At 39.6% G+C, this 13,278-nt stretch overlaps 1 protein-coding gene across 1 annotated transcript in view; it reads right to left on the bottom strand.

Annotated features, from left to right (window-relative positions):
* Positions 1-2,372: 2,372 nt before the first annotated feature.
* Positions 2,373-13,278, bottom strand: part of ptprn2 (protein tyrosine phosphatase receptor type N2) — a 121,021-nt gene continuing 110,115 nt past the window's right edge. The window contains exons 17-22 of the mRNA XM_054623054.1: positions 12,398-12,517; positions 11,710-11,876; positions 9,280-9,333; positions 8,171-8,235; positions 5,963-6,036; positions 2,373-3,789 (exon numbers count right to left, since the gene is read on the bottom strand). Coding sequence (XP_054479029.1) covers positions 3,718-3,789; positions 5,963-6,036; positions 8,171-8,235; positions 9,280-9,333; positions 11,710-11,876; positions 12,398-12,517 — 552 coding nt within the window. The 3' untranslated portion in view covers positions 2,373-3,717. The remainder of the gene's footprint in view (positions 3,790-5,962; positions 6,037-8,170; positions 8,236-9,279; positions 9,334-11,709; positions 11,877-12,397; positions 12,518-13,278) is intronic.

The raw sequence follows: 13,278 nt of genomic DNA, 5'->3' as shown, positions 1-13,278 counted from the left end.
TCCCCATTTCATGCCTGTGACTTTTCACTTTTGTGTCCCGCCCGCATTTTCCCCTGATTTTACAGCTTTTATATATGGCGGTAGAAATTTAGTCTCCGTGATTCCAGGCAGGTTTGTGAGTATTTTCTTGTGGCATCAAGGTTACACAGAGATTTTCCTACTTTACAGTCATTTATATCCCTGTGATACGCCAGAACTCCTTAACAACACGAGCGAGATACGCTGATTTTGACGGATCTCACTCCAAAGACTTATCCAAGCTTAAGCTGTAACTTAGAAATCCCTAAATTAAAAATCACTTTGAGTTAAACCAAGCAACCAAAGAGGCAATACACAGTATCTAATTTTGTGACTTTTTCAGAACGCATTAATCCTCCCAAATGGGAGCTGACAGGATATCACATGGTATTGTAGCTCACCAGATACCTCAGGAAGCAATTACCATGAATACATTTTCTAATAAACTTGTACCCATCAGATGATAAGCAATTAAACATGCGTAATTATGGTTTCCATACAGTAATTTCTAAGCTGATTAGGTTTGTGTGCTTTACAACCTGAATGGGCGAATATTAATAGGGCTTTGGTTTGGTGTTGCTGGTTAGCGGTGGCAGCTCATCAGCAGATCATATGCAAATGAGGCCTCAGGAAGTGCATGAAGCTTCATTCCTAGCTATTAGAACTGTCAGGGGAGGGAGGGACATGTCAACGGGCAGCACAGACACACACACACACACACACACACACACACACACACACACACACACACACACACACACACACACACACACACACACACACACAAATATGCACTCACACATATTGTTGAAAGGTAAGAAATTGTATATTTTAATATATATACTACACTTATTCATGTGTTTGCAGTTCCTCTTTTCTCTGGTGTCAAATTCATCCAATTTCACAGTATACTTCAGCTTCAGTTATAGATGCTTGATTAACTCTAATAATTATGTTATTCTTTCTAATAAGGCACTCTTTATGAACGGTTTACAAGTTGTGAGTAATGTCTTTATTAATGGCTAAGAAATAATGTATTATGTTTTACAGATTAGTTATAAACAATAATAAGAACATTTAGATAATCTCATGCGCCTTCCTCTTAAACCTCAAATTAGATATTTGAATTATCACTTGATGGATTCATTTAATTTTATTTTATGATGGATTTTAGCATTTATTATTTGATGATCTATAACTATAAAGTGAGACACATTACTCTTTGCTAATGACTAACTAATGTTTGTAAGTCCAAGTTGGTGTTGGGAAGTGACAACTTGTCAATGCTGTTTTATTGACTTATAACTGAATATGAAGCATTATTAAATGATTTGTTAACTTTTTATAGTGTGATTATACTGTGATTATACACTAACAACTGGAAAGCGGAATTCATAATGACTGGATTATATCCATGATATAAAGTAATTTAATTGATTGGACAACTGTGCAACTCCAGCATAAACATATTTATAATGCATCATAATATGCTTATAGCACTTTAACTATTGTTTAAAGTACTCATACATATTCAAAATGCTTTATAAAATAATTATAACACACTTTAAAGCATTTCATGATGAACTATAAGGTTGAGTATCACAATACTGCATTTTTTCAAGCAATGTCAAAAATGCATTATGAACATACTTGTAATGCGTTATAAGATAATACTGTATATTATGGCACTATAAAAGATTACAATATGTTACCACTATGGGAATTATAATACATTCTGATCCTTGCAAAAAGAAAACGTAAGTGACCATCAATGATGAAGTATTGTGATATTTGACCTTATTAGTCATTATACAATACTTTGTGTTATGATATTTATAAAGCCTTGTAAATATTTTTGAGTGCTTATAAATAATGATACAGTTCTATTAGCAGATTATAATGCATTATAAGTATGCTTATAATTCGTCATAGAAAGTGATATTAAAGTTACATCCTTCTATATTGATGAAATTGGACTTTTTGAATCCCTCGGCCTTCTCTTCCCTGTAATACTGCGATAGGACCTCAGTGGCTGAAATACATGACTGATTTCATTTGAAATCTCAGCCACTTTCTCCTCTGACAGAGCTGTTGAACCAAACATTTCATCTGTACAAAACCTTTGAGTCTCTCCCAGATACAAACCCTCAGGGAGAGTGATATATCTTTTCTTTATGACTTTACTAAGGCTACCATTCGATCAAATGTCATTCGCTTTAAGAGCAGCCTTTTCCCTCCTGTGTGTGTGAGTGTATCAGAAATAACATGAAAAACCAACACAGCAAACCAGTATAATCTGTTCTGATTTATTATCAATCTGAATTTTACTTTTCACACAAAATATATAGTTCTCATTGAGGCTCTCAGTATACATTTCAGATAGCACTATATAGGTTTTCATAAAGTCATTCATTGTCTATACATAGAGGGAATAATCTTCCATGTTGCACAAAATATCACAATAAACCAGTGATGGAGGGACAAACAAATTGGAACAATCCCAATATAAGTTCTGCTTAAATATATCCTATTATTACTATTTCTACTGTATCTCAGTTGGTATAATTCTATTACATTTACTATTAACAGAGATGTTCATGTAACAATGTTTAAATGTATGCAATGACGAATAAAAAACACCTGTTATGTTAAGAATATATCAAGAGTCATGATCTGTGAGGCTTTTTATGAATCAGAGCAGATGTCCGGACCCAAAATACAACAATACGCACACACACTTCAACATCTGTACACATGATGCTGAGTATATAGTGGGTTGATTCAGATCACAGAGGAAAAGAAACACGTGAGGAGTTTATTTCCAAAACGCTATATGTGTCCAACACACAGATTCATTTAGGGGATACAATCTGTACAATAATCAGCAGGAACTTCATTTACTTTACATATTTATTTAAATTGTACTACAATTGAGAGCTGCAATAATTAGTCTATTGGCAAAAAAGTTATTAGAAATCATTTTGATAATCAATTCATCTTTTAGGCAAAAATGTGAAACATTTTCTTGTTTTAGCTCCTTTTATTTGTCATGTACGGCAGTAAATTGAAAATCTAATACTGTAAATCAGACATAATAAGAAAATGGTAGACATTATACATGCCATTTTTCCGCTAATTGTTACAATTTCTATAATGCATTGAAAAAAAAACGGCAAATGAATCGTTAATTAAAATGATGGTTAGTTGCAGCCCTACTATAGTTTGTTTAAATGTTCCAAAAGTCATTTTCTAAGCATCTGTATCATTTTTCCCACGGCATATAGCTTATTTTTGGAACAATAGTCTTCACTTGACATCACGTAAACAGCTCGTCAGTGGCACTAGAACGGTATGTTCAGGAACAACATCACAGTTATAGAGGATACCGGGTTCATATCGACAAGAAAAGTCTCACAGTAGGAGAGCTGATCTAAGTTCTCACATCAGATCAGGCCCTGCTGGTCTGACACAGATCCCAGATCGACAGTCGTACTCTGAGGCGAGATGTTGCGGATATAGATCCAGGTGAGATATCTGGCACGACATTCATAAGTATACAGTATATATAGAGGTGAAGAGGAGGCAGAAGAGAGAAACAGAGTGAGGAGAAGGGAGGGCAGAGAGAAACGTCAGTCTTGAGTGGGCAGAGAGAAACCGGTGCTCGGCGAGCGAGAAGAAGGTGGGGGGGATGTGATGCCTTCACTGAGGAAGCGCTTTCAGGATGGCGTTCACCTCCTCTGCCACGGCTGTCAGCGCAAACTCAAACTGCTCCTGAGGACGAGGAGGAGGAAGAGAGGGAAGGATGCAGGGAGAACAGAGGAAGGGAGGAAAAGTTTTAGTGTGTGGACAAGTGTGTAACAGCTCAGTGTGCCATTTCAGGATGACTGGCATCTTCCTCCCTCTCTCCTGACCCTAAATCTGGATGTGTTTGGCCACAGACTGGAGGTGAAGGTGAGCTTTCAACTCGGAGAGCACGCGTTCCCCGGCATCGACTCAGCCAGGTGTGTCTTAAAATAAAGCTTTTGAGTCATGCTGTCTCTCAGCTTTGTGTGTGTGCATTTATTTGTGAATCCCACTCATAGTTTTCCCCAAGGAGTGCAAAAGGGGGCTGATTGATGCTTGCCCCATGGACCTGGTGTTTTTATATTCCTCTCCTCTCCCCAGGCTGCAGGCCACGGGGTCCTCTCACAGAGAAAAGGTACGTAGGAGTTTGGAGGGAGCAGTCTTTAGATGTGTCAACACATAGCCTGGCCCGAGGATAGGCTAAATCAATACGTAGGATTCACTGGTGGCCGTGCCTTTCGCTTTGCACTGAACATTATCTGGAGTGATTAGGTTTTCTATTTTTATGTGTCTTCTGATGTTGTGATAGGGCCAGAAAATATGAAACTACATCTATCTATAAACAGTATAAACCACAGTTATATGTGCCTTTCTAATCCCAAGTTGACATTAAAGTTCTGTGTGTTGAAAATAAATACTTTATAAGTGAGTTTTGTGCATGCTGTGCTGTTCACATTTACACCACTGGGTGGAGATCAATCTCTGCTCGACAGATCATGGATGGATGGTTAGTAAGGAAGAGAAAACGGTCACGCATGCTGTAATTACTGCATGTTGATGTCTGTCTAAAGCAGTTACCAGAAAAAGAAGGGAAATAAATGTTCTCTCTTTTATTTTTGCAGCGGTTTATCCAAAAATAAAGTGGCAACATCTTGAAGCAGGAAAATAAAGATAATTGCCTGTCCAATTCTTTTAACCTAACTCTAAATTTCATACCTCATTACAATCTAATTTCTGTGTAGACCCAGCATGAAGCCACAAAGTGGAATCAACAATATTCCAATATAATTTCACTTAGAGTTGTCAGAGGAGGAAAAAGAGAGAGTGCTTGAAATTCTGTTCTGCGCTGAATACAGCAGGGCTGTAAAAGCAGCATTAATGAACCATCAAGGAACACTGGAGTCTGTTAGCAAGCAGCTTCCATAAATCATATCACCCACTGCAGCATGAGGTTTGCCTTTATTATCATTATTATTATTCCATCCAATTACAGGAGAGAAACAGAAGAGACTTCCTCACTATTAGCTGCATTAGTGGATGAGAGGAAATGCTTTGTACACACCCTAAACTATTTCCCAAAATGTTGTGAGGTGGAGCGCCCGCTGTGATATAAACTGTTGAGACTAATGAATTTCAGGAGCAGTGTTTTATTAGATCAGACATTTACTAGACTGGTGAAAGGTTTGAAGATTAAATGAAAATAAAAGATAAAGACGATGTTAAACAGTATGTTTGATATTTCATTAATAGTCTCAGTCATTTTTCAAGCAAACAACATTAATTTGTTGTAGCTTTTGCAGGAGGATTTGCAGTTTTTCTCTGTTATATATCATTATAAAATGAATATCTTTTGGTTTTGTACTTTTGCTTAAATACATAAGACATTTGAAGACATCACATTGAGACCTGAGAAAGGGTGGTGGATATTTTAAAGACTAAAAGATTTATTTAAAAGATTTGAATAATCCTTAGTTGCAGCCCTTGTTACACGTCTACTTAAATCTCACATTGATTGATTTATCAATTTACATCCTATCAATAAAACTTATACATTTAACAGTTGAGGATTCATATTGTATATTTAGAGAAAAATCTTGTGGCGGTTTCATAGACAAAATGTTTCTGAAGATCTTGGTCAGTCTCTTTGTGTCTTGTGATAAATGTGGAACAGTGAGTTATTATCTTCCAAGACAATGTTTGTCTAATCCTGCAGCAGTTATCAATTACCTCATCATTTCCCCTGATCCATGTGCACATGAAGTAGGAAAAAAAACGACTGTTTGAATGACTGCGACCCCTCCTCCCTCCCTGCTCCCCTCTTCCCTCCCCTCCCCCCCCCCTCCTCTCCCCCACCTCTCTAACTCAAAGCCGGGGACCTTACCTTTGTCTGGACCATGCCGGCTCTCTGGTCTCTCAAGTGCTCCAGGGTAGCGGCAATATCAATCTCTTTAGCACCTGCAACAGACCGAAAATTGGACTGAGTTCAAAGCAGCTGAGTAATCCAGCTCACATCTGTCAATCTCTCTTTATACTGGGCTCCCTTTGGAACAGCGCAGCGATTGAAAATTATTACATTCATCCCTCGAAAGACTTGGACGAGAGCCACACACTGTTTCTCGATAAAATATGCAAGAGGATATTTTGGGGGTCTGGGAAATGCGCAAAAAATGCATTCAAGAACGTTAAGCGCCGGCTTCTCTGTGAGAATCTTGTTCAAATTTTTTTGATTATGTGCAACTATAAAGTCTGCTAAGAGCTTTTTTTGAAACAACAATATCTAAGTGTGTGTGTGCATGTACAGTATGTGTGAATATGGAAATCAACAAACTCTAATTAAAATGATTTATTGCCTTTGCAGCAGCCATACTGATGATTAACCTATGCAACAGTTGCTCGCCTTCAACAGTGATCAGCTGCTGTCGAGTTAAGTCGGTTTTGGCTTTTGAAAGTGTGTGACGTTAATCAGGAAATCTTATTCTACTTTCAGATTTATGGATTTCAAGCAACACGCCAGAGCTCATTTGAGAAAAACGAAATGGAAGGAGGGAGACAAAAGCAGAGAGCCGCTGAACTCTCAAGATGTTTTTGAAAGTAAGGCAGTGAAAGGAAGTAAAAGGAGATAGAGCGCGAGTGAAAATGTATCCTGGGTGAGTGTGGGTGAGTGAGAGAGAGTAGAAAAGAGGGATTTAATGCAGCTGGACTTAGTGCTCAAAGTACTTCAGTGCTCCAACAAGATTTTCATGTCTCAGAAGGGCTGGATTCCAAAGTTAAGCTGAAGAGAGGCTCTTCGACCAAAGGAAAAAAGCAAGATTATGCTCATTTTATATATATTCGATCCTGGAGCAGGAAACAAAAGGTTAAAAAGAGACCCGGTGGCATCTTTGATCACCGCGGACAACGGCGCATTTCGTCGCTGAACCGGATGAACTCCATGAGGACGGGTCAGTCTTATTACTGTTTTCCAGAAAGTGAAGGGAATGTCAGCGTTAGAGGCAGCTCTTCCTAACCTTCTCTGACGGTCTGGGATGGCAGGAGGAGGGCATGCACAGGGTGGGGGTAAAGGGCAAAGGTCAAAGGGTAAAGGTCAGAGGGCGGGCTAAGCTATGGAGGGCTTTAAGATGAGGTAAGGCAGCCTTTGGAAGAACCCAGCTCCTGTGCAACAATAGATGCCCACAACCAAATGTGTATTCAAACAAACTGAGTGTATTCTTATTTAGCTACATCTCCTGTTTTGTTGGAGTAGAGATTCAGCTAAAAACAGGAATTTTCAAAGAGCACAGGAACCTAAAATCTAGAAACAAATCAAACCATTCCTGTTTGACATGTAATGATGCACCAACACCACAAAGATCCCTTTCAGGTAGCTGTTCTTGCCTAGTTGTTATTTATTTAGACCTGTGGATAATGATTTCTGCTGTAGAGGCCCATAATGGCGCCAAGTTACTGTGATTTGTGACCAATTCCAGACTATCTTCCTTGACTGTGTTTTTTGATATAACAATGCTAACAAGGGGCCATTTTCAGCTCAAAATTGCAATAAATAAAAAAGCATCTGTTTTTTTCCGCGTTTTTTTCGATCCTGGAGATCTCAAGCAGTTAAGTTTATATATTTTTTTAAATAGAAAAAGAATACATACTGTAAAAGGTTAGAGTTGGGTGCAAAATATATGGATTACAAATAATAACAAAATAAACCCATTGTTCCCATTAAATATTAAATACTGATTCAAACCATTGGAGCAATGTTTACAAATTCCCCTTAAACATTTAATTTCCATGCATGCGCTATCTAAATTCATATTGCACATGCGATGCAGGTCAATATGGCGTGACGGTAGCTTAAATAGATAATTACTAATGTGGTTTAAAGGTTTCCCTTTCTTTTTCCTTTTTCCCTTTGTTCCACTCTCCCCACTCCCTCCAGCTCCCTCCATGTCTGCCTCTGTCTTCACCGCCTCTCCAGGCCTCAAGAAAGTCACCCTCTAATGCATCCCCAAGACCCTCTGTGGAAAATGAGAGGCTTTTGCCGTTGCCAGGGCAACACTTCAACGCGAGCAGAAAGAGTGAAAAGGAAGCCATTGATCGTTACCTTTAGCCATCCTATTGAGGACCATGTCAATCAGAATGTAAGTCCCACTCCTGCCAGCTCCATCGCTGCAGAGAGTCAGAGAGAGAGAGAGAGAGAGAGAGAGATGGAGATCATTAAGGTGGCAGAGTGAAGCTTTAATCTCAGAGTGTTTTTCTTATAAGGAAACAAATTGCTCATTTACATCTGCATCTGCTGAGAGACTGTGGAGTATATTTAAACACAAATTAGTCTATGCACACAGATACACACAGCTCCATCTGCTTAAAACCTGATATTTTGGATAAAAGGGAATATTAAAATAGCAAAAATCAATAACTATCCTAAATATTCTTGTGAAAATACCTGAGCAGATCTGAATATTTGATGTTCCAATATATGTGATTATGTTAAACCTTTGCACACGAGTGCATGTGTGGTCTTGAGACTTGCCCGGCTATTGGGGAGAGGGGAATGGTTTCTGAGGCGCACTGGGGACAAAGGCTTTTAAATGAATGCACCTCAGGAGCAGAGGAGAGGTTGAGAGGCCAGGGGCGGTTCGAGAACAGCTTTTGGAGAGCCTTGCTTTTCCATTACTCCAGAGATAGTCTTATGAAAAGCCTCCCTTTGTGCCCGCCGGCCATTCAACGGCTCTGCATGTTAATTGCAAACAAGGCGTGCACATCTCTCTAATAAAGGCAAGGCCAATAAAACAGGAGAGCGGCCTGAGCACCACTGCTTCATTAATCCACTGCTAGACACTCAGTCCTCACAGCTCCCTCAGAGGGAGAGCGGGCCGCCGCCCCCCCCCTCCCCCAACGCATGACTTAACAGGATGTGACTATTAAAAGTGGTCAGACAGATACCTGGTGTTTAACACAAACCAATCAAGGCCAGTTAACTAACTCAACCATATGGGAAATGGAAGTGTCTCTGGCTGGGTTTCTTTTGCGCCACACTATTTCTATAAAGACACTGGACGCCATTTGAATAAACAGCAGCTCCACTGGACCCAGATAGAGTAAATGGACTGAGCGGGTTTAAAATAAACAGTCTCTCAACTCCAACACACAATCGCCACCCCAATTCAGCAGGCTCAGCCACTGTCACAAGGTTCAAATAGTTATACTTGCCTGCAGTGAACAATTATCGGGCAAGATCGACCCCGGTAGCACTTGTTAACCTTTCTGGAATAAAAAAAAAAACAGAACATTGGATGTTATTTGCAAGTTTGGCAGCAAGTTGTCTTAAATGAACAATGCTCTGTAAACAAGGTTAATTATTTTTGCTGGATAATAACACAGACAATTAAAGCGAGTGTGACTCATGACTGTGCTTCTGTGGTCTGGGTGGAATTAATGACAGCAACAATCAAAAGAGCTAAGCCTGAGAGATGCACCCCCTCCTGTCAATCAATCACCTTAATTTGAGGATGGAGAAATAAATCAGTGTCGCACCACGTAGATAAATTGAGCATCATTTCGAACAGCATTATTGTGACATGTGGGTGATGGATGTGGTGGTGTGATGTTGTGATTGCCGACCGCCGACGCATTAACCCCAGCCAATTATGAATGTTATACACCACCACAGGCACGGTGAAGGCCAACAAGCCTTTTCACACCCCGCTGTTGCCATGGAAACTGACTTCACCGAGAGCTGCCGCGTCTTTGAATTTCCCTCGTTTTTTCACCTTTCAGCGACAAAGTGACAAATAAATGTTTGAATGTCTCATAGTACCTCTAGTCTATTTGATGTCTCTTTTCAAAATCACCCATTCTTAATATTTAATATCATTAGAAACATGTAAATAAGACAATAAAAACAACATTAAGCAACACATTAAGGTACTATAATATAAATAAATGTGACAACTTGCGGTTACATCTTCTACTATAGTACTACCAATACTACTTACAGGAATAAAAAGCTAAATATTAATATATATATATGATTTAACATCAGTTTTTGTATTGTGTATTTGGTATTAGTGGAGTTTTCTCTGTATTCTCTGAATACCTATGTTGAATACACTTCCTGTAAGTCGCTTTGGATAAAAGCGTCTGCTAAATGACTGTAATGTAATGTAATGTAATGTATTACGACCTTAAGAACTACCACTGTGAACTGCATTTTCCATGTGTACTTGCATTTCAAAGCACGTGTGTTCTCTATTTGCTGTCATTATGACATTTTAGATTTGTTTTTGCCATGATTGAAATCAAAAGTGACTAAAAGCTTGGCTTTTCCACTGAAATACATGCGTTAACATAGCTAAATATTAAAATGAGATAAAACTAGTTATATTTTAAGAAATCAACAAGATTTTTCTCTAGGAGGAAGGTTTTCTTTTTTGTGTATTTCTCATTCTTTTCTGTTAGAAAATCATATGTATATCTTATACATTTTAAGTATATATATACATATCAATAAAATCAGAATATGTCCTTTGTTAAAGAGCAAACAGAGATGGTTGGAGTTCCCATGCAAGCCAGAGGAAGGAGCAGTGAGAGGAGGCGAGGGGGAGACAGCGAGTCAGGAGTGAGAGAAAGACAGTTTGTGCACAGGCCTGGCTGAGGAGACACAGTTTCCAATGATCACTTTTGTGACTATGCAACTGGGCTCATATTACTAGCTGCAACATCACAAAAATGACACTGGCAACCGCAAAATTGTTGGCCGAAACCGTGAAAACCGTTCGTGTACCGCTTGGTCGTGTGGATCTGAGACCTCTGAATCACAGAGAGCTTTAGGTTCCTAATAACCTACAGCAGGATTAATGGAGTTACATTAAGGCAATCTAGTCGTTAAGGAGACCTCAACAGCAAAAGAAAACGTATATGTGTAATCAAACACAGCTCGAATCTGCACACCAATATCTTAAATAAATATAACTGACTGGCAAGCCACACCCAATTTAATTTGGAAGAAAGAAAATCGGCAGTGACTGTCAGGAAAGGATGACAAGATAACACTGCACATCCTCCTTTTTTCCCGCTCTCATCTGCATTACAAACCAGAGGGACAGACTTCCATCCACAAATCAGATGCATCTTTTCTCATTTGGAGGGCTTTTCCTCTCCCTGTGGGTTCTCCCAGAGGAGCTATTGCTGCTCTTCTGCCAGAACACATTATATGGAGAACAGAGTGAGGTTATTCAGTCACTAGCTTTCCCCCTCTCCCATGTTTTTAGTGAGACAGCTCTCATTTAATTGGGTGTTTGAATTAGGTGTTTTTTTTTCCTGATTCTTTTCTTTTCTTCCCAAGCCAAGCCAGGCAGTGCTAGGCTGTTAATTTGCTGCATCACATGTGCTGGAGGGAGGTGAGGGAAATAGGCCCAGGATGAAAGGGATAGTACAGAAACACAGTCCTTATTAGAACAACCATTCTCTAGGACACCGAAAGGCAGAGGGGCAAAAGGGAGACGGACCAGAGAGGCGCTGACAGAATACAGAACACAAGGGAAGATGATTAAGAACAAGCTCAGGATAAAGGCCAGTTGTAAAGGTGGAAATCTGTCTGAAATCTGTCTGAGCCCCCAACCAGCAGGATCTGCACTCTACCTGCGGAAGTCTAGAAGAGTCCTGGCCGAGTTGGGGATCCCGCGGTCCATCCAGGACAGGTAGTGGAACTGCGTCACGGTGCGGGTCTCATTTGTCTGCAGGTTCTTCAGGTAGAAGCTCCGCACCAGGAAGTCCTCACACCAGATGTGCTCCGAAACCAAGTTGACCTAGATTGAGAAATAGGCCGCATTCAGTTAATTAATTACAGCTTCAAACCAGCAATCTCAACAAGGAGTGCATTTATAGCCCAAAGACCTTAAAGGGTTGGTTCACCCAAATTATAAAAAACACATTTTATGACTTTCTCCTTAATGTATTTAACCATGCAAATAGTTTGGGTTTCCCTCGCTAACCATATATTCTAGTATATGAGGAGAGGACAAAAGTGGACATTTTGTCTCACATCATTTTTAGATAGCATGCAAGCTTTGGGATGGTAAAGACCATGATTTTCAGCTGCCATTAAAATAAATTAATTTGTTATAAAGGGTTTAAAAAATGCCACACAGTAATTAAATATATAAACAGTTTGTGTGGTGAAGTTAGATGTAATTAAGTCTGATAAAAAAAGAATGTAAGAATAATTTGGTCATTATGAATGTCTTGATGCTACAGTGTACAGTAACCTGAGGATTGATTTTACAGCATCAAAGCTTTGTAACTTCTGCCTAATCCCTCACAGACATACCTCGTAGATGTGGTAGACGTCCGATCCTTCGTCAGGCCAGTAGGGATGACACTGCTTCACTCCATTTTCCGAAAGCGGGGTCAACATGACGACGACGACGCAGCCGCTCTCCCACACCATCTACACACCAGAAGAAAACTACGTGAGACGTCCCTCAGACACAACAAGCCTTTCATGCTCATCTGTATGACATCACAGCAGTGATATTATGGAGCTGAACAGTGCCACTAGGAGCGGCATATTGTACATTAACATTACATAGCACCGTTGTACTAGAGTGAAATTGATTTCTTAATCTTGGTCCAGGAAGTATGAATAAATGTCACCTCTCTGCGTGCGACAAATGATAAATGTTGGGTCGAGCAGCAGGAGTCAGCACAGTCAATTGTTGCCCTCTCTCAGTCGTCTGAGTGAGATCACAACATCTACTGAGCTGCTGCTCCATTTCATCTTATCACGATCTAATGTGTCCTTGGGAAAAAATACAGGCCCCACAGCAGCCATTAGGAAAATGAGGAGGAAACGCGGCTTTTATGATTGCTATAAAAAACACAATGGCCTTGACAATACACTAATCACAAGCTTCTGTGATCCAACCCAGTGGACACATTACGCGCCAACTGTGCCAACTGTGCCAGGATGTGATGAGATTAGGCAAGGTGAGAATGTGGGTGAATATTAACCATTTAGTCTTGTAAGATTTGCCAAATATTTGTAGGTAGCAAGGAAAAGGTGTATTTTCTTCAGCTAGTATCGTTTTGAACAATTACAAGGCTCCACAAACATAAATCTACTATAAATCATTTGTATGGAAGGAGGCAGACTACAAATAAAAGCCTGAAAATGACCGAAGTTGCAGCTCTGTGAACGGCTTTGTTTTC

Source organism: Anoplopoma fimbria, chromosome 21 (genome assembly GCF_027596085.1).
Source record: "Anoplopoma fimbria isolate UVic2021 breed Golden Eagle Sablefish chromosome 21, Afim_UVic_2022, whole genome shotgun sequence".
Lineage (NCBI taxonomy): Eukaryota > Metazoa > Chordata > Actinopteri > Perciformes > Anoplopomatidae > Anoplopoma > Anoplopoma fimbria.
The sequence above is the reverse complement of the archived record's forward strand: the minus strand, read 5'-3'. Positions and strand labels throughout refer to the sequence as shown.